At 45.4% G+C, this 25,425-nt stretch overlaps 1 protein-coding gene across 7 annotated transcripts; it reads right to left on the reverse strand.

Annotated features, from left to right (window-relative positions):
* Nucleotides 1–451: 451 nt before the first annotated feature.
* GPBP1L1 (GC-rich promoter binding protein 1 like 1) lies at nt 452–25,423 on the reverse strand. Of its 7 annotated transcripts, none has more exons than XM_083157523.1 (13): nt 25,273–25,413; nt 13,585–13,682; nt 12,813–13,004; nt 11,157–11,279; nt 10,821–10,950; nt 9,959–10,248; nt 7,954–8,026; nt 7,028–7,221; nt 5,262–5,381; nt 4,658–4,819; nt 3,735–3,871; nt 3,165–3,267; nt 452–1,481 (listed from the first exon to the last, which is right to left on the reverse strand). In XM_083157523.1, exons 4-13 carry the CDS (start codon nt 11,214–11,216, stop codon nt 1,329–1,331), a joined length of 1,422 nt encoding a protein of 473 aa, XP_083013649.1. In that variant the 5' UTR covers nt 11,217–11,279; nt 12,813–13,004; nt 13,585–13,682; nt 25,273–25,413; the 3' UTR covers nt 452–1,328. The 7 variants fall into 7 exon arrangements, with proteins under 7 accessions (XP_083013649.1, XP_083013648.1, XP_083013645.1 ...); XM_083157522.1 differs by having other exon boundaries at nt 12,813–13,007; XM_083157519.1 differs by having other exon boundaries at nt 13,185–13,682.
* Nucleotides 25,424–25,425: the final 2 nt, after the last annotated feature.

Consider the following 25,425-nt stretch of genomic DNA (forward strand, 5'->3'; position numbering starts at 1 on the left):
GTCCATAGCAACATCACCTCTTAAATTGAACTCCAATTTTAGTAAATAAAACCCTACAACTGTAACCCTAACTTGCAGAGGGTGTGGTATAGGGTTCCAACAGTTGAGATCCCAACAGTCATCATCCCGACTGCCCGGACAGTGCATGACAGCACTCGCCACGGTGGCTCGCTACCTATTCTATTCTCCCTCTATGGGGGTCGTCGTAAACCCCAACGAGGGAAAATAGCAGGTGGCCGTCTGGTACCCATCTGTCGGCGTTTTGACAGTCAGGATCCCGGCGTCGGGTAAATGACTGTCAGGATACAGACTGTCGGGACCGCATCTGGCACCCCTTGCAACTTACTGCCGATGCCACGGTGTAAAATCCCCCCTTCCCAGGATGCTTCTGCCGGTCACATGGTTTGACAGATTGAAAGACAGATTCAGGACACAGTAATGCACAACTCGATTTTGGCAAACTGATGCAAAATATTTATTCCAAGTTACTAGCTGCTGTGCGGACGTCGCCCTCACACACAGATAACCAGTTTCTTTCATCTGTAAATAATGTTTTCAAAATAATCTTCTGAAATCTTCCCCAAGAATGGTTATTTTTACCCAAATCTTGTTTTATTTTACAATCCACCCTGAATGTCAAGGCTTGAAAAAAAAAAGAAAAAAAAAAAAAAAAGGAAAAAACAAAAATAATAAAAAAAAAATTAAAGGAAACAAAAATTCCTCTGAATATTTTACAGATGCAAAATTATTCCCCCTTAATAAAACAAAATACAAGCTAGGTTGCTCGAAGACCAAGTACCCGCCATGACTAGCGCTGCGTTACATCGAGTTATCACCGCGATGATCACACTTGAAAAAGGTGAAAGTTTACCAAACAGTGATTGATTTTAGTGGGTTAACTTTGATTTAAATTTGAAATACTGTTAGAAGCTTTGTCAACCTGCGATGATTTGTATGCCAGACTCCATTAAAAACAAGAAGGAACAAAACAGAAAACACAAAAAAAAAAAAAAAAAAATCTTAACGCATCCCTCTAGGTTCCAGAGCTTATACAAAACAAGTTGTGTCTAGGAAGCATAGAGAGGACAAAGTGAGCCCACCCCCCCCTGAAAAAGCTGTGACTTCACTTCCTGTTTTTCACAAAATACTCAACAGCTACTCTGGAAGCAAGGCCAGGGGGAACTCTGATAGCGGAGAGGCTCGGGACTGAAAAACACAACAACGTGTTTTATCTCCCCCCCTCATAGACTATATCCTGTACACGCGCTTGGCGTAGTGCAGTGAACAACTGGGACCAGGCGGTTTTTTTTTGCAGTGTCTCTCTGGGATCAAGATTCGTCATCTGAAGTGTCTGTGCTGCTCGTGTCCGTGTCTGAGCACTCGCTAGGGTCAGGGGTCAGAGGGCAACGCCAAGCAAAGAGTAACGCACATCTTCGCGGCTGCCTCAGGAAGCCATTTTGTCCCATACCGTTTCGTCTTAGCTGTAAGACAGAAGATGTGAAAATGTCATGGAAATAAAAACACCAAATGGTTACAACTTATAGACCAGTAAATAACAGTAAACTAACAGCAAACGAGGCACCACTGTCTGTGTACCCCCATGTTTAACCCTTTTGCTGTGAGATATGCAAAATATCGGTTAACAAATCCCAGTGTCGCTCACAGCGGTTACGGCATAGATGGTAGATAATGCCTAGTATGTCAGTCACTAGGTTAATCACTAAGGGTAGACAGTGACTAGGTCGACACCTAAAAATGGTGAACATACCCTAGACCTAGGTCAACATTGACAGGTTGACACAAGCTTTAGGTTGGCATGAATAAGATTTTCACCGTTTTTTTGGGTGTCTATGTTGACATGGACACCACACAAGTCTACTGTGTCCGCTCGCCATGCTTCGGGCACGATGCCCACTTGGATAGTAAAGTATGAAAAACCTTAACCCCCCCCCGACCTGAAAAACTCATGTCGACCATATTTATGTCAACCTTAAACTTGTCTCAACCTTCTGTCATTGTATGTCGACCATACCTGGGTGCTGACCTAGTGACTGTTGACTGAGACATTGTCGACCCTGGGACCGCATACAGCGACTGTTCTTTTTTTGGGTGCAATATTTAACTAAACTTCACTGAACTGACTCGGCTGTATCGGTGTTCATGTACACTGAAAGAACAGTCGCTGTGAGTGGCGCTGGCATTTTTTAGCATCGCTCAGAACAACGTTGGCACTCAATCTGACAAACCTCTCTAGTTGGGGGCAGTGTAGACTTGCTGGTAGCTGTTACAGGGCCAGATTCTCTAAGCTTCAAAAGTGATAAAATGGAGTGATAAACAGCCAGCCAATCAGCTACTGTCTGACATTTTTCAAACACAGTCTGTGACATAGCAGGTAGGAGCTGATTGGCTGGCTGTTTATCACTCTCCATTTTATCACTTTTGAAGCTTAGAGAATCAGGCCCAAAGTAATATGAATACATGTAATACTGGAGTAAGTGCTTCCCATTATGGTGTCTTATACCCCTTTCACACCAGTCAAGATTCCCGGGATGGCCCCAGGAACAACCCACGACTACCGCTGGTGTGAAAGGTTCTCTGGGAAATGTGCCAGGATTTCTACCCTGCTAGCTAGCAGGGTTGCTGCCGTGACCATCCCGGGTTACTGGCTGGTGTGAAAGTAACTTACCTGGGCAGCGGGGTCCAGACTGCAGGGATCCGGGCAGCGGGATGGGAAGCTCTGCTGGATTTAAAAACATATTGAAAAGACTGGCTGGACACTCTCAGCCAATCAGCATCCGGGCAGTCTTTTCAAATTCAGCAGCGCTTCCCACCCCGCTGCCCGGCAAATAGTGCTAAAAGCTGCCCGGATCCCCGCAATCTGGAGCCCGCTATGTCCCTCACACCAGAAAATGCAGGGACTAGGCCGGTGTGAAAGGGGCCAACCCGGGAACGTCCCTGCATGCTTGTGCCCTGGACTACAAGCCCCTGCATTTTCTGGTGTGAAAGGGGTATAGTGTCTGCAGGGATGAGACCGTGCACAGCACAAGCTATATAGGCCACAACATCTATATCATCCTCTGGTTAGATGGTCAGTCTATGCAAAGATAGTACTAACACAGCAGGAACACTTGTTTTCTAGCCATTGATCTAGAACAGACACTCACCCGCTGGGATTTAATCTGGAACTCGCGCAGTTCCTCTTCGGTTAGCGGCAGACAGTCCTCATCGTTCTCAGGAGACTCCTGCCATCCCATTTCTTTCAATAACCTGGGGGTGGAGGGGAAACATGAATGTCAACATGGATGCTTATATTTGTATAAAGGGAATACACAGCACAGATGTCGTACACGTCAGCGACTCTCTTTAAAGTAATAATATAGCTTGAACCCCCAAAGTATTTTTATGGGACATTTTTATGTCCCAACACTGACAAGAAACAATGTCCTTTTCTACTGTGCAGCTAGTCTGGGTGGGGTGGGGGGATGATTATACTGGAACCCCACCAACTAAAACATGGGTGCTCGCACTTTTCAAAAAATCAAATGAAAAAAGGTAAAAAGGGACCAAACAAAACCGCCACCAAGCCTGCCAAACATTACTTTTAGTTAATTAGTGTAGCCCAGACATTAGACGCAATTATAGGTAATTGAGATAGGAAGGCGTACATTGCATTTTATACATCACAGAGCATGGGTGCCTGATCATTAAGGCAAGGACCATTCCTGCCCTCTTACCTGTGCTCTGCTTCCAGTGAGTATGACAGCCGATCTCTACTCTCTTCCTGAGAACCAGAGATGCCGTTGTGAGGTCGGCCTCTCTCAATGTGCTCCCCATCAGTGTCATTCAGATCGGAAGGGCTCTGATTTTGCACCTAAAAAAAATAATAAAAATAAATAAAAAAAAAGGCTCACGGTTACAGTCCAGGACAGGTAGTATTCATATAAACTATGCTACAGTCTAGACCAGGCATGTCCAACGTTGGCCCTCCAGATGTGTTGAAACTACACATCCCAGCATGCTTTGCAATAGTTTTAGCATTCTCTAATAGCAAAATTGTGGCAAAGCATGCTGGGATGTGTAGTTTCAAAACATCTGGAGGGCCAACGTTGGACATGCCTGGTCTAGACTGCATTTTATTTTTCTGGGGTAGAAACCCTTAAACTAGTGTGCACCAGCGCTCTCTGCTGGTCATGATTTACAACTGCAATACACTTACAACCTCCAACTATATGAGCAGACCATCTTCTAGAATAAGGGTGGCCAAAGCTGTCCTCAAGATCTACCATCAGTTCATGTGTCTCAGGCAACCTGTGGATCTATAGGAGGAATGACTGCATCAGGTTTGAAAATGTGACAGTTAGTAATGAGTACAGCTGTGCACCAGCTAGGTGATCTGGGGAATGTGACAGTTAGTAATGACTACAGCTGTGCACCAGCTAGGTGATCTGGGAAATGTGACAGTTAGTAATGACTACACCTCTGCACCAGCTAGGTGATCTGGGGAATGTGACAGTTAGTAATGACTACAGCTGTGCACCAGCTAGGTGATCTGGAAAACATGGACTGTTGGTAGATCTCGAGGACAGATTTGACCACTCCTGTTATAGAACCTCAAACCAAAACTCTGAGACAAAAAGAGAAAAATAACGGAACTTACATCTTCCAGTTTATTGCCATCCCTGTCTTCAGCCTGGTCCGTATCTTGCTCATCCTTCAGCGCCTTCAGAAACTCACTCTTCTTGTCGGGGACACGTCGGGTCATGCGGGTTAGCCGTGAAATGCTGAGCTCCAGTGGTGGGGTAACACTGGACGTGCCCTGCTAAAGCCGAAAGAGACTTAAGAAATTGCACTGCTTTGCTAAGTTTTACCATCACTAAAAATCATTTTGAAGGTCAACATGTCACAATGAAAACATATATAGGTGCACATGGAGGTAGGAAGTGTGACAGTCAGTCTTAAGATGGCCATACACTACCGCGATGTATTGCAGCACTGTAGGGCCATCTGATCCCCAGCTAGGTTCCGGTCGGCAGGAATGCATGTGATCCTTTTTCACATATGATGCATCGCATGAGAACCCAGATACAGAGATTTCAGCCTGAGGACCAGAGTCCTCAGTTAGAGATACAGAAATAGAAGCCCGAAGACAAGGGTCCGTACTAGACAGACGGAGATTTTAGCCTAAGAGTCAGGAAGGCTTCACTAGGTGCGGGTAATGGCAATGCCAAGCATTGCCCATTATGTGACTGTTTAAGCCATACCTCTTTGGGTGAAGACAACACAGGTGCTGGCGCCAACACTGGGCTGGTGAAAGCAGAGTCTCTGTTGTAAAATAAGGACCCAGATTTGGATTCCCGTCCATTGGACTTCCAGGGAGCGGGCTAGAATACAGAGAAGATCATCTCACAAATGCACCATGGAGGCTGAAGCATCGGTCACAGGTAGAATATTTATAGGATACTTTTAATGTGAAAATGAAGAAGAGAAAATTGCTCCGTTTTAAACCAAATAGCAAAATGACACGGAATATAGCTTTACACTCCGTTTCCGAATACGGTCACTAGGGGGCAGATGTATTAAGCCTTAAGAGATAAATGCAAGGGTGATAAAGAGATAAACGTCCAGCCAATCACCTGCCAACTGCCATGTTACAGGCTGTGTTTGAAAAAAAAGTCAGTAAGGAGCTGATTGGCTGGACGTTTATCTCTCCTTATCACCCTTGCATTTATCTCTTGTTAAGGCTTAATACATCTGCCCCTAAATCTCCAATAACTAGGTCAACAAGCATTAGGTTGACACTAGGTCAACATGCACTAATGTCAACACCACTAGGTCGACATGCATGAAGGTCAACACAAGCATTAGGTCGACTTGGGGAAGGTCAACATAGGGCTTTTGTTTTGTTTTTATTGAGCTGACGTGCCGACAGGCGGAATTTCATGCCCCACCATCCACTAAGGCGTGGGTCTTCAAACTGTGGCCCTCCAGATGTTGTGAAACTACATGTCCCAGCATTTTTTCCAATAAGAGCATGCCAAACTGTCAGGGCATGCTGGGACATGTAGTTCCACAACATCTGGATTTAAAAAAAAAAAACATACAAGAGAATATTGTAGATCGATAAGGAAACAAGGGGCGGCAGAACAGATACAGTAAATAAATCCGATAAATGAAGGATGTCCGTCAAAGCACAATATAGCAACTGGGGTCATAACTAAGGGGTACATTTACTAAAACCTTCTAAAATTCAATGAGGCAATGTTGTCCATGGCAACCAATCAGGGCTATCGTTTCTCTATTGCAGGCATTCCCAACCACGGTCCTCAAGGCACACCAACAGTGCAGGTTTTAGTGATATCCAGGCTTCAGCACAGATGGTTTAATCAGAATCCCTCAGATACTAATTAAGTCACCTGTGCATCTACAAAACCTGCACTGTTGGTGTGCCTTGAGGACCGTGGTTGGGAATGCCTGATCTATTGCATCCTACAAAATGATAGACAATCTGATCGGTTGCTATGGGCAACACCTGTACCTGATGGACACTTTAGTAAGAATAGGAGCGAATCAGGAGACTTAATGGAAAGGATTCAAACCATCTCTGTGGGAGGCAGAGCAGGGTGTCCGCACTATGGGCCAGATGTAGTAACCCGTAACAAGTGATAAAGGACGTGCCAATCAGCTCATAACTGCCATGTTACAAACTGGGTATGAAAAATGGCAGTTAGTAGATGATTGGCAGGTCGCTTATCACTCTTCCTCTCCCTCCACTTTATCACTTGTTAGAGGTAGAATACATCTGGCCCATTATATTCTATGAACAAGGCCCAGCCCCAGAAGATATAGAGAAGACATTAAAGGGTTCCCTTTATCCCTGATGACTGACCAGCAACTACACCCAAAAGGGACTTGCCAGAGGTAGCGAGGCCCAAAATGTTCTCAAGTAGAATATATTCCAAACCATGTGCATGGCAGCCGGTCCCCATGGCCTAACACGCTGGGGAACAGGATCTATATTCCCACCTACCTTGGTGGAGGAGGCTGCTGGTTTAGGGACTAGGTTCTTGTACACAATTGGCCCGGAGGGGCTGGTCTTGTTGTTGCCGTTGGAGAGGTGAGGTACGGGCGACGCAAACGCAGCGGAGAAAGCGGATGGGTCCTCTTTGGAGATCTTCTTGATGACCAGCATCTTGAGTGGCTGCTTGGCACTGGGTGGGTTTTCTAGAAGAACCACAGACATAACTTACTTAATGGGATTACATGGTACATACAGGTTGAGTATCCCGTATCCAAAATGCTCGGGACCATGAGAATTTTGGATAACGGATTATTCCGTATTTCGGAATATTTTAATATTTCAATGATGTATTTTGAAGTATCTTGCATGTATGCTGTATAAACACATAATATACACACAAATATATTTTATTACCACATAAAATACACACAAATATATTTTATTTGTTCAAAAAACAAGGTTTCAAAACGTGAAACAAAATGTGTGTACTATCTCAGCACTGAATTTGAATGCCAAGCAATCATTGTCTTGCACATATATAGTGCCAGTTACATATCATGTCCCCAGTGATGCTGTTACATATGTCCCCAGTGAGTTTTTAGCAAAAAAAAAAAATTTTTTTCACTTTCTGGAAAGTCCGTATTTCGGAATAATTCGGATAACGGATATTCGGATACGGGATACTCGACCTGTACCATCATATGGATACCCTTTATTTACCACCAGGTCTGTGAACTACAGAACAGAAAACTCCCAAACGTAACAATTAAACACTGGTTATTAACATTTGTCAGATTCCAGCCCTTCATTTTAGAATACTATAGTCTTTAATCTAGAGGGCTCTGGCTAGCCCAGGTGGAAAACCACCCGATGCTCCTATAGGAGTCTATACATTATACATGTGACTGACATGAAGTTATTTCCTTGTCACGTACCCCATACTCCTGTAGGGGTCCCAGTTTGCTTGCTCTGAATGACCTGCTTCCCAGTCTCCGGATTTAACGATGGCTGCAAAAAAATAAATAAAATAGACAATAGGAAATGGAGCAACAAGGGAAATCCCAAAAGCACGGTGTAAGTGAGGGTTACACAGTCTGTAGTTTCAGAAGTAGAACAGCTGCATCAGTCACAAGTTTTCTAACTTTGCTTATTGCCTTCAGCTGAAGATATAGATCAGTGGTTCTGAAACTTGGTCCTCGGGACCCCACAATGTTCATGTTTTCCAGGTCGCCTTACAGGTGCATTCATCATTACTAACCGACACATTTTAAAAGACCCACAGGTGGAGCCAATCATTTCACTTATGATTCTGTGGGGAGACCTGCAAAACATGCACTGTATGGGGTCCTGAGGACAGAGGTTGAGAACCACTGATATAGATGAATCCACTGTTAGTAAGACTACGATGAAAGTGGATTGAACCCTGAAACGTTGATTGCACTACCAGCTGTGCCTGGTTGGTTCTTATAGTAAGGATTGTAAACCAGGCAGCTCAGATTAAGACTGATGTGAGAGCAAAAACGTATTCTTGATAAAGGTTGGAGGACCGAGAGTATGTGTATGGGACTTGTTATCTGGTAGACACGTGAGTGCAACCTTTTACTAATTTACAAATGGCTCATTGAGAAATTTAAGTATTTGAATGGAGGAGACTACAGAATACACCAAGTGCTGTTTTTCTCTATTAAAAAGAACATAAATGATATGTGTAATTGTATAATAGGTTACGCGATAAGACTATAGACCGTGCAGATCCCAATATTCCTAAATTGAGGAAGTGAGTACATCCCAACAGACAGCACTGAGAACATACAGACTTTATTTAGGACACAAGATTTTTCTGCATGCTTTAATGGTTTACTTAATATTAAATAAATAATGGTTAAGCATTACAAATGTATTTGATTTAACTCTCACATAACTACATAGATTACTAGTTACCAGTCCATCAAAATGACAGCAACAACTACTGCAATCGCCTAAACGAAGCAACACTTGAATTTCCCCAGTTTGGCGCCATCTAGCGGCTGCTGGTACACAAAACACCTGAATTCAGTGTTGGTGTTTTATTATATAGTATGCTTACATTTTGTATGAGTATTGTATAGGTTTAACATTATTTAATAGGTTATTTAATAGGTCATATTGGTATAATAACCCATTGAGGTCTGTTCTGCAAATGATTATAAATAAACTACAATCACGTTGTCCTCTATTAGCGCTTTCTTCCCTTTTTCCATCTCTCTCCATTCAAATACTAAATCCTTTCACTAAGCCGCGATGGAGTTCATTAACAAACCTTAATCCCTCATCAGATGAGTGCTAGGAGTTTGTGCACCGGACACACGTGCCCGCCCGCCCCCCCCCCCTCCCTCCCTCCCTCCTCCCACGCACAGGACATCTATATTAAATGTTATTGGTGTGTAGGGCTTGCTCTTCCCATAAAATGATTTTGTATTATGGTTTGTTTATTTTAGGCATCAGAATACGCAAACAGATTGTAACTGGGGAATTTACCAAGATGGGAGGTTGCTACGGCAACCAGATACTATATATTATTTTCTAGAAGGTGCTAATTAAATAAGTAGATTCTGCATGGTTGCTCTTAGCAACATCCCATGTGAAATGAACTCCCAACTTGGTAAATTTCCCCATTAACAATCATTTCCCTGAAACAGACTTCGCTTTATACCCTTTTCACATCGCACCTTGGACCTGGGTTATTACTGGGTTGGTGACATATGGACCTGCGTCTTGGTGAGGTGTGAAAGCTCCACATCTTAAAACCTGGGTTTATAAGAAGGGTGAAACCTAGGTCACCCTCTGTATTATGGGTTTAATGTAAAAGTGCCGGACCCGGGTCTGACCCCTTTTGCGATGTGAGAGGGGTATAAGACTTTGACAATGGCCCCAGATCTTAGTTGAGTTCTCACTACGTACAAAGTCCTCCTCCTCGAATTGCAGCTTTTTCCTTTCCGCGTTCTTTTCCTCTCTGGTCTCGGCCGGCTGCTTGTCTTGCATGGAAGCATTCTTACGGGACAGGGCGCTGCCGTTCCGGTGACGATGGCCGCTGCTGCCTGCCCCGCTACCACCATTTCCTCTCTGCACCGCACCATCCTGCTGACCCCGGTGAGCTCCGTGCCAACCTGGTTGTGACGATTGGTTGGTGCCTTTCGAGACTCCAGAGTCGACAGAATCATGGCGCAGAAGGGATGGTTGGTGCCAAGAGTCTAATGGTGACAAGATATAAAAAATTGGTAAATGGATCACGTTACATGCGAGATGACATTAAACAAAAGACATGGCGCTATTCGACACTGAAACCAAAGGGGTCGCGCAAGATGCCAAATACAGCGGTTTTTACAGGGGAAATCCCTTTACACAGCATGCTGCCCATCTGACGAATGCGCCTCATTACATCTGGCCCCAGTAAGCCAAGACAGAATCCTCACAACAATTGAATAGCTCAGATAGATCCCACTATGCGGCAAACGTACAAAGTCTGAAATCGTCCCTAATTTTTTTTTTTTTGCTCTCTCACCGTAACTACATGAGACTACCAAAATGTGACAGGTTCTCATTAAAAGGTGACCCCCACAGCCAAAACGTAGCAGTCAGTAAGTTTATGGGCTAACGGAATTAACCAGTTTACTAGGAAACGGACACTGCATGGGTTAGTAATACTGCTGGTCCCGCATAGAGCCGCTTCCACAATGTGTCAGTGACTGCGACACTGCACCGCAACAATGGAAACAGAATGGACATCGATAAAACAAAATAAGGCGTTTAGGTCGAGACTCACCTCCTGTGGTGCGGAGGGGTCCGTTGTTGAAGAATCCATCAGATGAATTGTGTCTTCGACGACTCACCCCCAGACGGCCCTCACCCCTTGGAAGGTGCTCTCCATGTTTCTCAACAACGCCTGCAGAGGACTAGGTCAGAGAAATACAAGCTCAGGCCTATGATCAAAGGCTACATATTTATCAACAGCCACCTCACAGTACTTCTCTAATAATATATCTTTTGTGGGTGCAACTGACAGATGAGGAGTCACAAGAGAAGACCTCTTGGTGCATCATTAGCTGTTGCATAATACGAGTAGAGTGTGAAGGAAGAGTCAGGGGGAGTTTTCTGTTACCTTGGTGGACTGAGGTGTGGAGAAGCTAAGCCAAGCAGGGACAAAGTCATGCTGCGCCATTTAGGTTGTAGATCTTCTAGCAGTGAATCGAGGCATTAATCCTCATGGCCAAGGCAGAGTCTGCTGGAAGACACACACAAGTTCCTGTAAGTGCACCGGTCTGTACTTAGGCCTGGTACAATCCTGCAATACCTACTTCCACTGCATAGTAGATCCCAAGGACCTATCGGTAGTCTATACAGCTGTACAAGTCATTACTCGCGCTACGACTCGTGTTCCCTACCGGTGAACCAATAGAATTTTTGGTACTTGTGTATTATAGCGGCGCCCATCGCATACCATAAGGCATGCGATGCGATATCGCGCGATATTGTACAATGTCATACAATTTTAAAATTGTATGACATTGTGTATGGCATACAATGCGATGCGATTAAAAATTGTATAAGCACCCTAATGGGTGCTTACAATGTTAAATGCACCCCCACTATCAACGCCAACCCGAAGCACGGCGAGCGCAGCGAGGGGCGGCAGTACGCGTCCTCCGACCTTTTCATACCCCCACTATCCACGTCGGCGTGGAGTTGAGAATAGAAAGTGTGGCGAGCGCAGCGAGCCCGAAGCGTGGCGAGCGCACGCGGATACCTTCACAGGTATCGGCGTCCCCTCGCGGGCTTCACAGGTATCCGCGTGCGCTCGCCACACTTTCTATTCTCGACTCCACGCCGACGTGGATAGTGGGGGTATGAAAAGGTCGGAGGACGCGTACCGCCGCCCCTTGCGGGCTCGCTGCGCTCGCCACGCTTAGGGTTCATGTTTATAGCCAATCAGCATCTGGCTATTTAAATTCCTCTGCCCACCTATCAGAGTTGCGGAGGTGTGGTGGTGTAATGGACAAATTCCAAGCACCTAAAAAAACAACAACTGTTGGCATCAGACTTTTGCAATGTATACTATGGACGTTTGTTTGAACCTTTTCCCAGACTGCTGAACAAGATATTATGCATTTAGTAATCTCACACAACTAGAACAGTGTTTCCCAAACTTTCTGTATCACAGCAGCTAAAGCACAGGTTCCCAAAGTTGGTCCTCATGACCCCACACAGTGCATGTTTCGCAGGTCTCCTCAAAAAAATCAAGTGAAATAATTAGCTCCACCTGTGGAGCTTTTAAAATGTTTCAGGTCAGTTATGAGTGCATCTGTCAGGTGACCTGGAAAACTTAAACTGTGTGGGGTCCTGAGGACCGAGTTTGAGAACCACTGATCTAAAGTATCAGATAGGTTTTCACGTCACCCCCCAAAAAAGTCTGATTGAGTAATTTCATTTAAAATTATATATATATTTTAAGTAAATTTGTGTGAGTAATTTCATTTAAAATTATATATATATTTTAAGTAAATTTGTGTCAATAGGTCATACTTAGGTTTAATTATGTGGGGAGGGACAGGATTCGCTTTTTTGTCCATAGTTTTAACGATTATGATGATTACATTGAACATAAATGTTTTGAATTAGTCCTGGACCACCAACCTACAAGTTCCCCATGGTGCCACGACAAACAGTTCGGAAACCACTGACCTAGTAGTTGAATTAAACTAACCTTCAAACAAATCTTAAGACTTCTTTCTAACACATGTACAAATGATCATCTTACCCCTCAGTCTGAGCTCGCAGGGCAGCCTCTTCCAGTTTTGTGGGGCAGTTGGGAGGTCTCCGATATGTGTAACTGTTGAGCAAGAGGGGGTTGGAAAGGGCAGCCCCTCAAGTCGACTGGCAGGGTAAACACCCCGTTTCTACATGCCAGCTTGCCCTTTATATCAAACTTGTCACTTGTTAAGTGCTCATTCTGCTGGTTTACACAGGAAAAAAAAAGAACCCACACAGAAAAAAAAAAAAAAATTAAAGCCAGTGAATCAAAGAGCTCACATTGGGTAAAATTGTATCAACTGATTAATACGGAGAAAAACAAAATTAAAGTAGAAAAAAAAAAACAAAAAAAAAAAAGTTTCCAAAATCCCACATTCACCTCATGAAACAGATTGTGGTGTCCTTGCGTAGCCAATGGTGGAAGAGTGTTGGGATCATACAAAAGGATCCATTCAGTCTCTTACAAAAACACAGCGAGGTATTTATGACTGGAAGTCCACTCTTGTGCCAATCCTCTACACCTGGTTGATGCCCTCATTAAAGATGATAACGACAGCTGGCGACCGGAAGGTAAAAAATTGTGACCCAAAAAAAGAATATATTTGTATACGTGTCCACCGAGGTGCTCACATGCAGAGAACGCTCACCGCCATAGTGGCAGAACAGAGAGGCTATACAACACAGGCACAGGAGAGTAGATCCAAGGGTTCAGTCATATCTCTAATCAACATAGGCACAAAAACAAAACAAAAAAAGTATCAGAAGTATAGGTCAGCAACCTCGGTTATTTGCAAAGTATTCCGGGCTAGTTACGTGGCATTAGCACAGGAAGTTAGTGGCCCTTGTCTTCACGTCATGCACTAAGGGGCTGCAGGATCTGCAGGATCTGCAATACAAAAACAAAACATTTATGGTTTAATTATTTGACTTTATACCACCCAAAAAAATATATATAAATAAACAAACAAAAAAACAAATCAGGGGATGTATAGTTGCCGCAAGCTTTGCGATCTCCGCACACAGCCCCCCGGTGGGAGCGCTGAAATGTGAGAAAAGTCAGCTGTAAGGGTGCCCAAACAGCACTTTTCACGTCACCCTCAGTACTTTAGTTAGGAACTTTGTAAAGCGCAACGGAATATGCTGCGCTATATAAGAAATTGTAAATAAATAAATTAGGTTATTTACGTGGCTAAACTACTTGATATTGGATTGGAGACTGGGCCCCAAAATGTATATAACAAACCAGTGAGCCCGCTCAAAGCAAATGCTACCTTGCGATTGCCTCTGTGTTTGTGCATGTGTGAGAAAGATGTAGTTTCACCTGCTGCCAACAGATGGCAGTGTTTCAGAGATTAGAGATATATATTAGCTATAGATGACAGGCTGTCCGGCATAATGTCTGCTCAGTGATTTTTTCTGCCTGCTCCCGATTACATTTTCAGTCATCCAACAATGTTATTAGGCCTACTAAATGGCAAGTTCTGTTGTAAAATCCCTTTATGCAGCAATCCTGTATTTAGACCCCCTGTGTGGCAGGGACTGGTTGCATCAAGGCTATCAAACTTGTTCCTCGCAGAACTCTCAGCAAGTGTCAGAGGCCATGCCAATAAGCCGACTGATCAACAGGTATAGCAACAGCTGTTCACATACAGAGATCCTACTGATACTGCAGAAAGTCCCTGCTGTCAGGAGAAATTCCTCAGAACGCTACAATAACAAACCAGTGAACATTATAACAAAGTGTCACAAATAAAGCAGGGATCGTACTAAAATACACAACTACAGTAATACAATGGAGAATGAACTTGTCCTCAGTGCTAAACAAATCTCAAGGCCACCATACTTCTCCTTGGGGAGAACTTGCATCCTATCGCGTTCCCTGCTGCCCGGAGGGGGTCTGACTTGGAGATTGGACGTGCAGCATGGGGCCATGCCTCTGATCGGATCTCATACACATGCAAATTGGCCCGATTTCACAGGACGATCAATCAGTATTGGGTGTAATTGGGTCCAAAACGCGTAGTGTATGGGGGCCACATGAATAACGACTACTAGAGAGGAGTTCTTCCTTCAGACCTCGGTGCTATCTACATAAATTGGTCCACAGTATTGTGTCTCCCCGCACTGATGACCGGAGGAGTAGGATGGAGAAAGCAGAAGCAATGGGTGTAACAAGCTCATTATATAAATAACTAATAAGTCACCTGGACAGGTAAGAACAGGATTGACATTAATGTGCAGTTGACAAATGCAGAACACAGTAACAGCAACAACAACCAGAGCAGAAGTATTCAGTGTCATCGTGCAGCTCGTTACAGGAGCCCTGAACATACCACATACAGAGCCCAGTGATCTATGGATAAGTATCAGGAGGCCCGACCTGTCCACACAACATAACTACCTGCGATATGTCTCTACCTGAAAAGGTTAAATGTGCTGGTCTAAGAACCAATATTCAGTGACACACAGACCCACATAGTGATTGGCCTACACATAGGCAATGATTTTGAAAGGCCAGCCCCAATCATCCCCACAGGGGTTCCGAGAATTTTATTTTTAATCTCTGGAATTTAAAGTATATTCTAATGTTAGGTTAAGGGCCATACAGACTAGGCGATTATGCCCAGCGTGTATGTATAATGATGATTGGTCGGTGGGGGGGGGCACTCGATGGCTGCATACACACTGAGCGATTTTCCCTGGGGATGGATGTCTTTCCACTGCAGAACGCTATGTAAAGCAGTCCACCCCGTCACTTATCGGCTGTAATACCAGCAGATGAGCAGTGGCGAGGATGTTGGCATGCGAATCAGCGCTCATCGCTGACCTATACACACTGGGTGGCATTTGAGCAGGAAGCAGCTCGGACGAGTCAACGGAGCTGCTTTCAACTCAGAGTTGCCCAGTGTGTATGGGGCGTTATAAAGAGGAAGTTGTAAGAAACTCTCCAGAATGAGGCCGAGGTGTAGGCAGAGTCCCAACACAAATAAGCCTGTAACTGTGTGTTATCCTACCTATCTCCCCAGGGCAATCCCATCCTATACTCACTTTGGCTTCTGGTTTTCTAGGGAAATTTCATGACATCAGAATAAGAATAATGTAATTAAATAAGTGATATATTTGTAATCTCTTATGAAGAAGAAATTATTTCTCAAGATGAATTCTGCCTGCTGCCATCATCAACAATCGCTCTCATAAACTGGCTGTACTCAGGGCCATGCTACTGATCTCTGCTTTTGTTGTACTTAATTGGCTTTCATACCTACAGCCTACCTCAGTCTTCCAGAATAGACTGAGAACGTGCCCAGCTCACAGGGTGAGCACCCTGCACATTACACATCTTACACCTTGATGGGCTGAGCCGATTGCAGCTCATCTTTACCGGTTCAGCTGATTTTGCCGCCCAGTGTGTACGGGGCAGCGGTGAGCGCTGATGCATGCTTCAGCATCATCGCCGCTCATCTGCTGGTATTGACAGGAATTGCGATTGCAGTAAAATCGGCCTGGCTGTGATCCGACAGATCTCTACTGCTAGCGGCGCGACATGCACAGGACCATGCATCAAAGGGCACCTTTTATATCTGCAATCGCATAAAAAGGGATCAAATCGCATGCATATCGCCCTAGTCTGTATGGGCATCTGCTATGTCCGAAGAGAGGGCTAACTGGGCATGAAGACAGTGGCCCTTATTCAGATCTGATCGCAGTACAAATTTGTTCTCAAAATGGGCAAAACCATGCTGCACTGCAGGTGGGGCAGATGTAACAGGTGCAGAGAGAGTTAGATTTGTGTGAGTTATTTTGTTTCTGTGCAGGGTAAATACTGGCTGCATTATTTTTACACTGCAATTTAGATGTCAGTTTCAACACACCCCACCTACATGTAACTCTCTGCACATGTTACATCTGCCCCACCTGCAGTGCACATGGTTTTGCCCATTTTGAGAACAAGTTTGTACTGCCATCAGATCTGAGTAAGGGCCAGTATTTGGAACTGCATGCCCTAACAGCAAAACTGTCGCAAGCCATGCTGGAATGTGTAGTTCCACAGCAGCTGGGGGGGGCACATGTTGAATACCCCTGCTGTAGACTAAGAGGCGTCTATGAATGAAGCCTTCAAGAGAGAAAAAGTTGACTGAACCAAAGTACCAACCAATCAGCTAATGCCAATTTTCAAACACAGCCTGTAACATGGCAGTTGGGAGCCAATTGGCTGGCACATCATTTCTCCATGGCTTGGTACATAACCCCAATAACCACACCAGATTGAACACTACAGTATCTAGTTAGACGGCTAATAGGTTGTCATGTACTAGGTTCCTGTACTTGGAGTTGGGGATGATATGCATCTTTCACATTCAGATTCAGCCCAGTGTTTATGGTTGAACCTACTTTTTGACAACTCCTTTCCTTAGACCACATGCTCTCAACAGCCAGAATGTGCTTCTGACATGTACTGTTGTCTGACAACTATGAGAAAGCATGTGCTTGGCAGGGAACGGGCTGATAGCGAACCAGCCATTTCTGCTGTCAGTTCGAGCAGAGTTCTACCAGGTACAGGAAGATGATAAATCGCAGCTACAAACGCCATGACTTTGGTGGCAGCTGAAAAGGACCATGCAAACTGCAGGTCTCAACCAGTAAAGAGATGTCCCCATAGCCCCAACCGCAGAAGGCTGTATTGTAATGACCCTTCCAGATTACCATATGGACAGTCATGGAGGAGAGAAATGTGCCCTGCTCCATGGCAGTGATGACAGGTTGTACAGAAAAGTTGATCCTGCACATTTGGAAGGTATGACAAAGTCGAGGACTAAATGGCTCTCGTCTGTCGGTCTGATCTCGCAGAAAGCGCATGGAAAAGAAACCTGGCTGGAGGACCAGATCATAACCATCGAATGCTCAGAACCCTGTGACAATTTAATGAGTCTGAAACACCTTTATGCAGGCTGTCTCTTGGTTCTCAGATGTGAACAATGGACCCCAATGTGTATATTGTAGCTGTGGTGTCATTTGGCCACAGGTAATATCCCAAAACCCTCTGGGACTCTATAAACGCAGGATAGCGGAAAAGCACTCATACACTGGTTCTCAATTACCCCCAATCAATGATCTCACTGTAAGGCTAGGGGGTGGGCTGGTTTTTTTTTTTTTAAACATCGGGAAAATACGCGAAAAATATCAGTACCACAGCCACGAACAAAAGTTAGGAGAATAACATTATTGGTGTTCAAAGTTTCCTGCTTCAGAGTTTTTAGACCTTTTATAGTAAAATTACATCTTTTTTATGTGTCAAAGGCTTTCATAGGCAATTACAGCAATCCTCCCCCAGCCATCCCAGACGGCAGAGATGGCTGCGAGGCCCTATTCAATGTGGTCTTCCCCGACAGCATTGAACACGGGATCTCGGCAGAAGGAGCCCGACTTCACAAGAGTCGGACTTGTTTTGACTCTGAACATCCGGGAATTGACGAGCTCCTGGCTGCAGCTTGCCGATTCCCATTCCCAACATTGAATACCCCCCTAAGTTTATGCAAGTTTTTCCTCCTAAGTGAGGAAAAACAAAAAAAGTTTGTATGGATTAAGGAGTTTGGACTTTAAATGCGGGGACTGGGGTTACTGAGTAAATATTTTCTATAAAGTGTTGATCAATATGATGGCAAATAAATAATCACCTTCTAATGTGAACAAATTAAAAGGAAAAAACAAGAGCAAGCAGTTTCTAAAGACAGACCCCACTCCATGCACCACTCCGAAAACAAACAAAGAAGAAAAAAGAGCCCGTAAACACAGCGCACTCTCTCGTCATAGGATAACATTGGTCAGACATTGTACTGGACAGAAAGGGAGAGTTAGACACTGTACATAAAGGTGAAAGTCTGGCACAGTACCAAGCAGGGCAGGGGACTCACCTGCTATTACACTATACCCCCAGCGGGCACTAGAACGTGGTACCGCTCACCGCACACATACACTTTATACAAATATAGCCCATGTTTATTTATGGAGCTCGCTGCGTACAGAATACAAACACGATACAGTCATGAAAGAGAAAAAAACAACACTGTTTTACTTCTGCCCAGTAAACTGTCCCAGATAAGACGCCCTATCAGCTTGTGCCATGCAGGAGGCTGGAATACAGATTAGGACTCTGACTTTAAATAACAAGCAGGAATAGGAATCCTCTAGATCGTACCAGCAGGGTCCTCTCTGCACATTCTCTGTCAGCCTCACATGTTTGTGCCATTCCTACTGTATGTACAATTTGTACTTTGTATTGCTTGGATTGACTGTCTGCCATTGTGGAGTTTTGGGTCACCTTTTAAATAAACAAAGGTTTCAAAGCCTGTTGCATTGGGGACTATCTCTTATATATTTGGCTACATCTGTCACTCAAAGTGTGTGAGTGTGTGTATAACAGGAGGGACACATTGCTCTGTTTCTGGACTTCAGCTGCCCATACACGCTGCTTTGTGAGCGTGCTTTCCGTGCTGTACTAGAACAGATCACATTGCATTGCATGTGCATCCGTTGTGCATGCAATGCGATGCAATTTGATGAAACCTAAGTACAAAAAGTATGTGCAAGCACATACTTTTTGTACTGTGCGATGAGGTGCCGCGGGAGCGCGCACCTCAAAGCACACATCGGGTCAGTACTCATAGCAGCGTGTATGGGCTGCTTTCTCCCGTAATTAATGATTGCCAGCACCTGTGTTGAAGCACCTTTCTAATCAATTAATAACATGTGTGAAACAGGTGATGACAATCATATATTATGAGGGAAGTCCAGAAACAGAGCAATGTGTCCCTCCTGGAGAGGGTCATGTTGGGAGGTATGTGACTGACTCACATGACAGAGAACCAGCCCAGTGAGCCCACAGTGCCAGACATCCTCTGCCTCTCCATGTTACACAGCAAAGACACTGCACCAGGTGAGCGCCCCCCCGCCGCCCCACTCATGATTCGCGCCCCCCCCCTCTGTGACCCCCCCTCCCGCGATTCGCGCCAAACCACCTCCCCCCCCCCATGGCTATGGTCGACAATGAAAAAGGTTGACATGAGATTTTGAGATTTATTTTTCATTTTTTTAATGTTCTCATATTCATTCTCATGTGTCGACATGGACACCAATGAAATGCCACACATGTCAACATTTACATGTGTTGACCTTTCTGTGTTGATTTTTTCTTGTGGCGATTCGCGGCACCCCCCCCCCCCCGCGACCCCTCCTGCGATTCACGGCACCTCCCTGCGACAACCCCCTCCCGTGATTCGCGGCACCACCCCACCCTGTGACTCCCCTCCCGCGATTCACGGCAACCCCCCGCGCCCTCCCTCCTGCGATTCGCGGTAACCCCCCTGCCCCCACGACCCCCCTCCTGCAATTCGCTGCAACCCCCTGCGCCCCCCTTCCCGCAATTCGCGGCACCCACCCCCCACGACCCCCCCTCCCGCAATTCACAGCACCCCCGCGACCCCCCCTCCCGCAATTCGCAACCCCTCTTGCGCGATTCACGCCCCACTCCTGCGCTTTAAGGACCCCTGCCCCCTCCCGAGATTCACCGACACCTGCGCCCCCCCTCCCGCAATTCTGCCCCCTCCCTCGATTCACGGCACCCCCGCGCCCCTCCCACAAATCACGGCACCCCATCTCCCCTCTTTAGTCCCCCGTATGCCCACACACCCCTATCACTACCCAGCTTCCTGCTCTCCTGAACCATAACTTCCACCACTGGGGAGTCGCTGACGCTGTGTTGCCCACATACCCCTATCATGCCTCATAGCCCACCCAGTAGGAGGAGCCACTGACTCAGGGCCACCGTCCTGTACTGCCACGCTGGACCCTCACCCACTGGCAGAAGCTGCACTGTGTCTCCCACCCTCCTCTTTAGTCCCCCTTATGCCCACACACCCCTATCACTACCCAGCCTCCTGTTTTCCTGTGTTGTGACCTCCGCCAGTGGGGAGCCGCTGATTCAAAAACACCCTACTATACTATTGCACACACACACACACACACGTCACTGTACCATCCACACTATCAATGTACATCTTACTCTGTAACTGCTTTTTAATTAAACAAAACAATACAATACACACCCACTTCTAAATCATATACTCTCTATTTAACACATTTCACCTATAACTCAAGTTGCAATACAGGCATCTTTCATACAATTCTAACCATATTTCTCACAATACAAACGTTCACAAATTAAGGGGGCGCAGCCCCTTACGACGGTGTGAAGATCGCCCGTAGGGCGCGATGAATCACCTAGTCCTATTATACAGACTTTGCTATGATATAGTTACATTTTAAGCTCTAGGTTGAGTTTTCTTTTAATGAACTAAACAGGAAAACAAATTGTCAGCAAAAATAGTCTATTTATACTACAAACATGTGTGGCTTTCATGCAATCTGGCCGTAACACACCACACAGCAGCAGGCCGTAACACCACACAGCAGCAGGCCGTAACACACCACACAGCAGCAGGCCGTAACACAACACACAGCAGCACACATCTTACCGTAAAGCCATAAAATATTCTGATAACTGAAGCACGGTAAAACATGACGCTGCATACATAAAATCTGGATTGAAGGCATATGCTAATTATTCAATTACTAGATCATAACCTGAAGTAGCAGTATAACTAAAGGGGTGTACACACGGAGCGATTCTTCTAAGCGATTTTGACTACATAGTCAAAATTGCTTAGGTTAGTAAAAGATTGCTGTTAAAGTTAGACAATTCGCCCTATAATATCGCTTAGTAAAAAAGGAGTTGCCAGGTAAGAATATTTTGACTATCGCTGGCTGTCTAGTCAAATTCACTGGTGGTTCACTGCTGAGGGAAATATTCACTAGGCGATCTGCAATGAATACCAACCAAGTATGTTAATTCTAGTATAGTCATAATCATCTATAGACAAAATCGCTGTTGTATCTAGTAAAATCGCTCACTAGCAAAAATCGCTCCATGTGTACACCCCTTAAGATAGCGTGGACAAAAAAATAGATATTACTATAGAGTGGGTGTGTGGAGGGAGGGGTAGTTTAGCCACATTAGGCTGCTTCTCCTGCGCTACTCATTTTGTGCCACCAGCCCAGAAGTCACACTTTATACCTCAGGAGGATGCAGTCTCGGGGCTGGTTGTGCAAAACAACTGAATAGCACTTGGGCCTCTTTAGATGAGAGCTACAGGATTACTCTCATCTAAATTGAATCTACCTTTTTAGTATATGCAATAGCCTGCAAATTACAGCTGTAAAATGGACATAAAAATAAATAATGATCAAACAGGGTTTGAGGTAACAATGTGTGTAAATAATGGGCAGGCTAGATAGGCCACATGATTCTTATCTGCCGCATGGTTCTTATCTGCCGTCAAAGACTATGGGCCAAATGTAGTAAGCTTTGACAAGTCATAAGGTGGAGAGACCAGACACACCAGGCGATTTTAGCCCCATTTCTAAGCGACCTGACAAGAGCACTTTGAAACGAAGCAGGGATCGCTCTATGGGGGTTTCAATCCGGTGTCATGACTGTCCGCCTGGCCTGAAAGCCGTTACCCAGTCTCGTTCTCGGCTGGCTCAAAGTCAGTTCGGCAGGTGGGATTCAATGTCCCGCCTGCCGAGCGCCAAAAAGGGGGCATGGCCGTGAGATGCGGGCGGAAATCATTGATCTTCGGCCGGGAGCTCACCAATTGCCATTCGTTTGCAGTCGAACGTTACAAACAGTCGGCCACGTTCTGCCGAGATCCCTGTTTAATGCTGTTGGGGAAGACAGCATTGAATAGGGCCCTGCCACTATTTCACCAGTTGTGAGAGATAGCTGTGGGAGATTGAATACCCCCCTGTTTGTTTACTCCCAAGCAACGGCAATGCACTGCCCTGCACGCTCAGCGTGGAGGCTCTGTCACACCGTGTTTAGGGGGCTGACTGATAAAGTACCAGCAAATCAGCTCCTAACTGCCATGATTCAGGTTGTGTTTGAAAAATGATATAGCAGGTAGGGCAGATGTAACAATTGAAGAGAGTTCGATAAGGGGGGAAGTTTTTTCCTGTGCAGGGTCAATACTGGCTGCTTTATTGTAACACAGCAATTTACATTGTTTGAACACACCCCACCCAAATCGAACTCTCATCTGCCCCACCTGCAGTGCAGCATGGTTTTGCTCATTCCTATACCGTGGACTATACTGGAGATACAGTCATTCGTTGAACAGAAGCTAATGTATATGGAGGGAGTAAACAAGGTTATGGTATAAATGGTAGACAATGTCTAGGTCGACAGTCACTAAGTCAACACCTTCTAATGGACAACATACCCCAGGTCAAGCCAAGCTTATGGTCAACATGGTCAAAATGATTTTCTCCCGTTTTTGGAGTCTACGTAGACGTATCTCCACATGGACACTGTGTAAGAGTACTACTCGCCATGCTTATATTCCCAGCCTATGCCCATTTGGATAATAAAGCATGAAAAACAGCCTTTCAAAAAAAAAAAAAGTGAAAAATTCATGTCGACCATTTCAAGGTGTTGACCTAGTCACTGTTTACCATTAGTGGTCGACCTAGACATTGTCAACACAGTGACCGCATACCAGTCAACCATACCTTTTTACTATAAATGTGCCTGCTGTAAACCCAGCACCAATGAGAAGTATCAGCTCAACAGATAATGGGGCAAAAGTGAAACCATGAGATGCAAGGGAAAGTGGTAACAACGCCACTAGCAAACACACAGAACGAGGAGGGGGTGTGGCCGCAGTAGTTCCCCAAATACGCAAGTACTCAGACAAATGACAAAGTTTTTTTACAGAACAATACAGAAGGCTGGTAACATAAGGAAAGTATTAAACAGTGTTAAATAGATGATTGGTGCAATTTTTTTTATGAAAAGGAAATGTTTTTCAATAACATATATACCATAAGTGCATAAACCAACAATATTTGACTTTGGGGTAACAAGATCTTGATTTAAACACCTTATTGAACTACTTAAGCTAACTGGAATCTTCCAATTGAAGTCAGTCATTAGGTTTTCTAGTGCCATCTCTCACCTTCAGAGAGGTGCAAACGCAAAAATGTGAGTTGACTCTGCTTCAATACGAGTTGCTAATTGGATTACAAAATGAATTCACAATGCGCAGAAAGCGGCCACTCGCACCTATCTGGAATAAATGTGCGACAATGTCACCGGTGATATCAGGAAGTACACATAGGAAATCAGTGTTTATTGTGCCTGCAAGTCTCCAAAGCTGGGAGGAGTCTGCAGCCCGCCCCCTTTTCATTGTACATGTGGTCAACAAAGTTGCTGTCTCTAATCTGCTCTTATTTATTGTACCAATTGATCGATGGGGTCTCAGTCTCCAAACCAACCTGCTTGATTGTATACCGCATCTTTAAAGCTGGGGGTCTCTAACTGTTGATTACCCCTAACTTGTGCTAACACGGAATGAGTAAAAACCAGAACTGGACCGGACAGAGTTCATTCATCACACTTTGCCTTTCTGGAGCGTTCCAGTAATTACTACACCCCTAGACCATACAGGGAGGCTGTAATTTCTACCTCCTTGTCTCTCTGTGTGAGAGGTGTTACAGACACCCCTACCAGATGCGGTAGGGGTGTCTGTAACACCTCTCACACAGAGAGACAAGGAGGTAGAAATTACAGCCTCCCTGTATGGTCTAGGGGTGTAGTAATTACTGGAACGCTCCGAATCATACAGAGAGGCTGTAATCTCTCCTTCCCCATCTCCCCGGTGACAGGTGTCACATGTACACCTGGACAGGATACCCCACGCTCTGGCATGGCACAGTGTGACGAATGAGCCTGTCCATTGTTTTGGTCTGGTTCCAGTTTTTACGTAGTCCCTGCTAACTGTGTCCTGAGCAACTGGATCTCTAAACGGACACCATATGTTGTGTCTGTTGCCATCTCCAAAGCTGGATGGTTTGTAATCTCCCCCCACCCCCCCAAATACTGTACCTGTTGCCCCAGAGTTGGGTGCATGTAACTAGGGTGCCTCACCTCCAGGACTGGGGTGTCATACCCTGCACTCATGTATACTGTGTCCAGAGCTGGGGGTGTAACCTGCAACCCCCTATTTTACCCACTGTCCTTTGGGTGAGGGGCGTCTAACTTTGACCCACTCCTTCCATGAGCACCATGTAAGAGGTCTCTGTAATGCTCCCACCGCCCCATATGCGGATATGTGACAGGGATCCAGGCCTGACATGGGACACAGGGGTAGTGACGTCACACCTTAGTATATACAGAACCTAGATCAGTCTACAAGCAGCATCATGCCATGGCAGGGCACCAGGCCAGGGGGTGACGGACCGGAGAGGTGGGAGGGGGCAGTTTCCCAGCTAATGCCACGTGACTGCCCCCCCACAGCCAGTCCCCCGTGGACACCGGCCGGCGCTGCCCATCCCCTGGTAGCCCGTGCACTGACCTGTCACTGCTCTGACGCTCGGGCCCTCTGTCACACCGGGAACAGCTGCTCTCCCCTCAGGCCGTTACCCGCTTCCTGCTCTGCACAAACCATAACAAAGCGCGCACCAAAATGGCGTCCCCCGGAGCCTGACCATAGAGACGGCCGCCGAGC

This window comes from Crinia signifera, chromosome 8 (assembly GCF_055691185.1).
Source record: "Crinia signifera chromosome 8, ASM5569118v1, whole genome shotgun sequence".
NCBI classification, from domain to species: Eukaryota; Metazoa; Chordata; class Amphibia; order Anura; family Myobatrachidae; genus Crinia; species Crinia signifera.

What these genes read in the sequence shown, in the direction of transcription:
- GPBP1L1 (XM_083157518.1), bottom strand. Translation starts at nt 11,216, where the DNA reads ATGGCGCAGCATGACTTTGTCCCTGCTTGGCTTAGCTTCTCCACACCT. An exon ending in AATTCGAGGAGGAGGACTTT is followed by an intron (nt 8,027 to 9,958) that starts GTACGTAGTGAG and finishes ATTTTTTTGCAG; the next exon opens with CCATCGTTAAATCCGGAGAC. An exon ending in TCCAGATTAAATCCCAGCGG is followed by an intron (nt 1,482 to 3,164) that starts GTGAGTGTCTGT and finishes TCTGTCTTACAG; the next exon opens with CTAAGACGAAACGGTATGGG.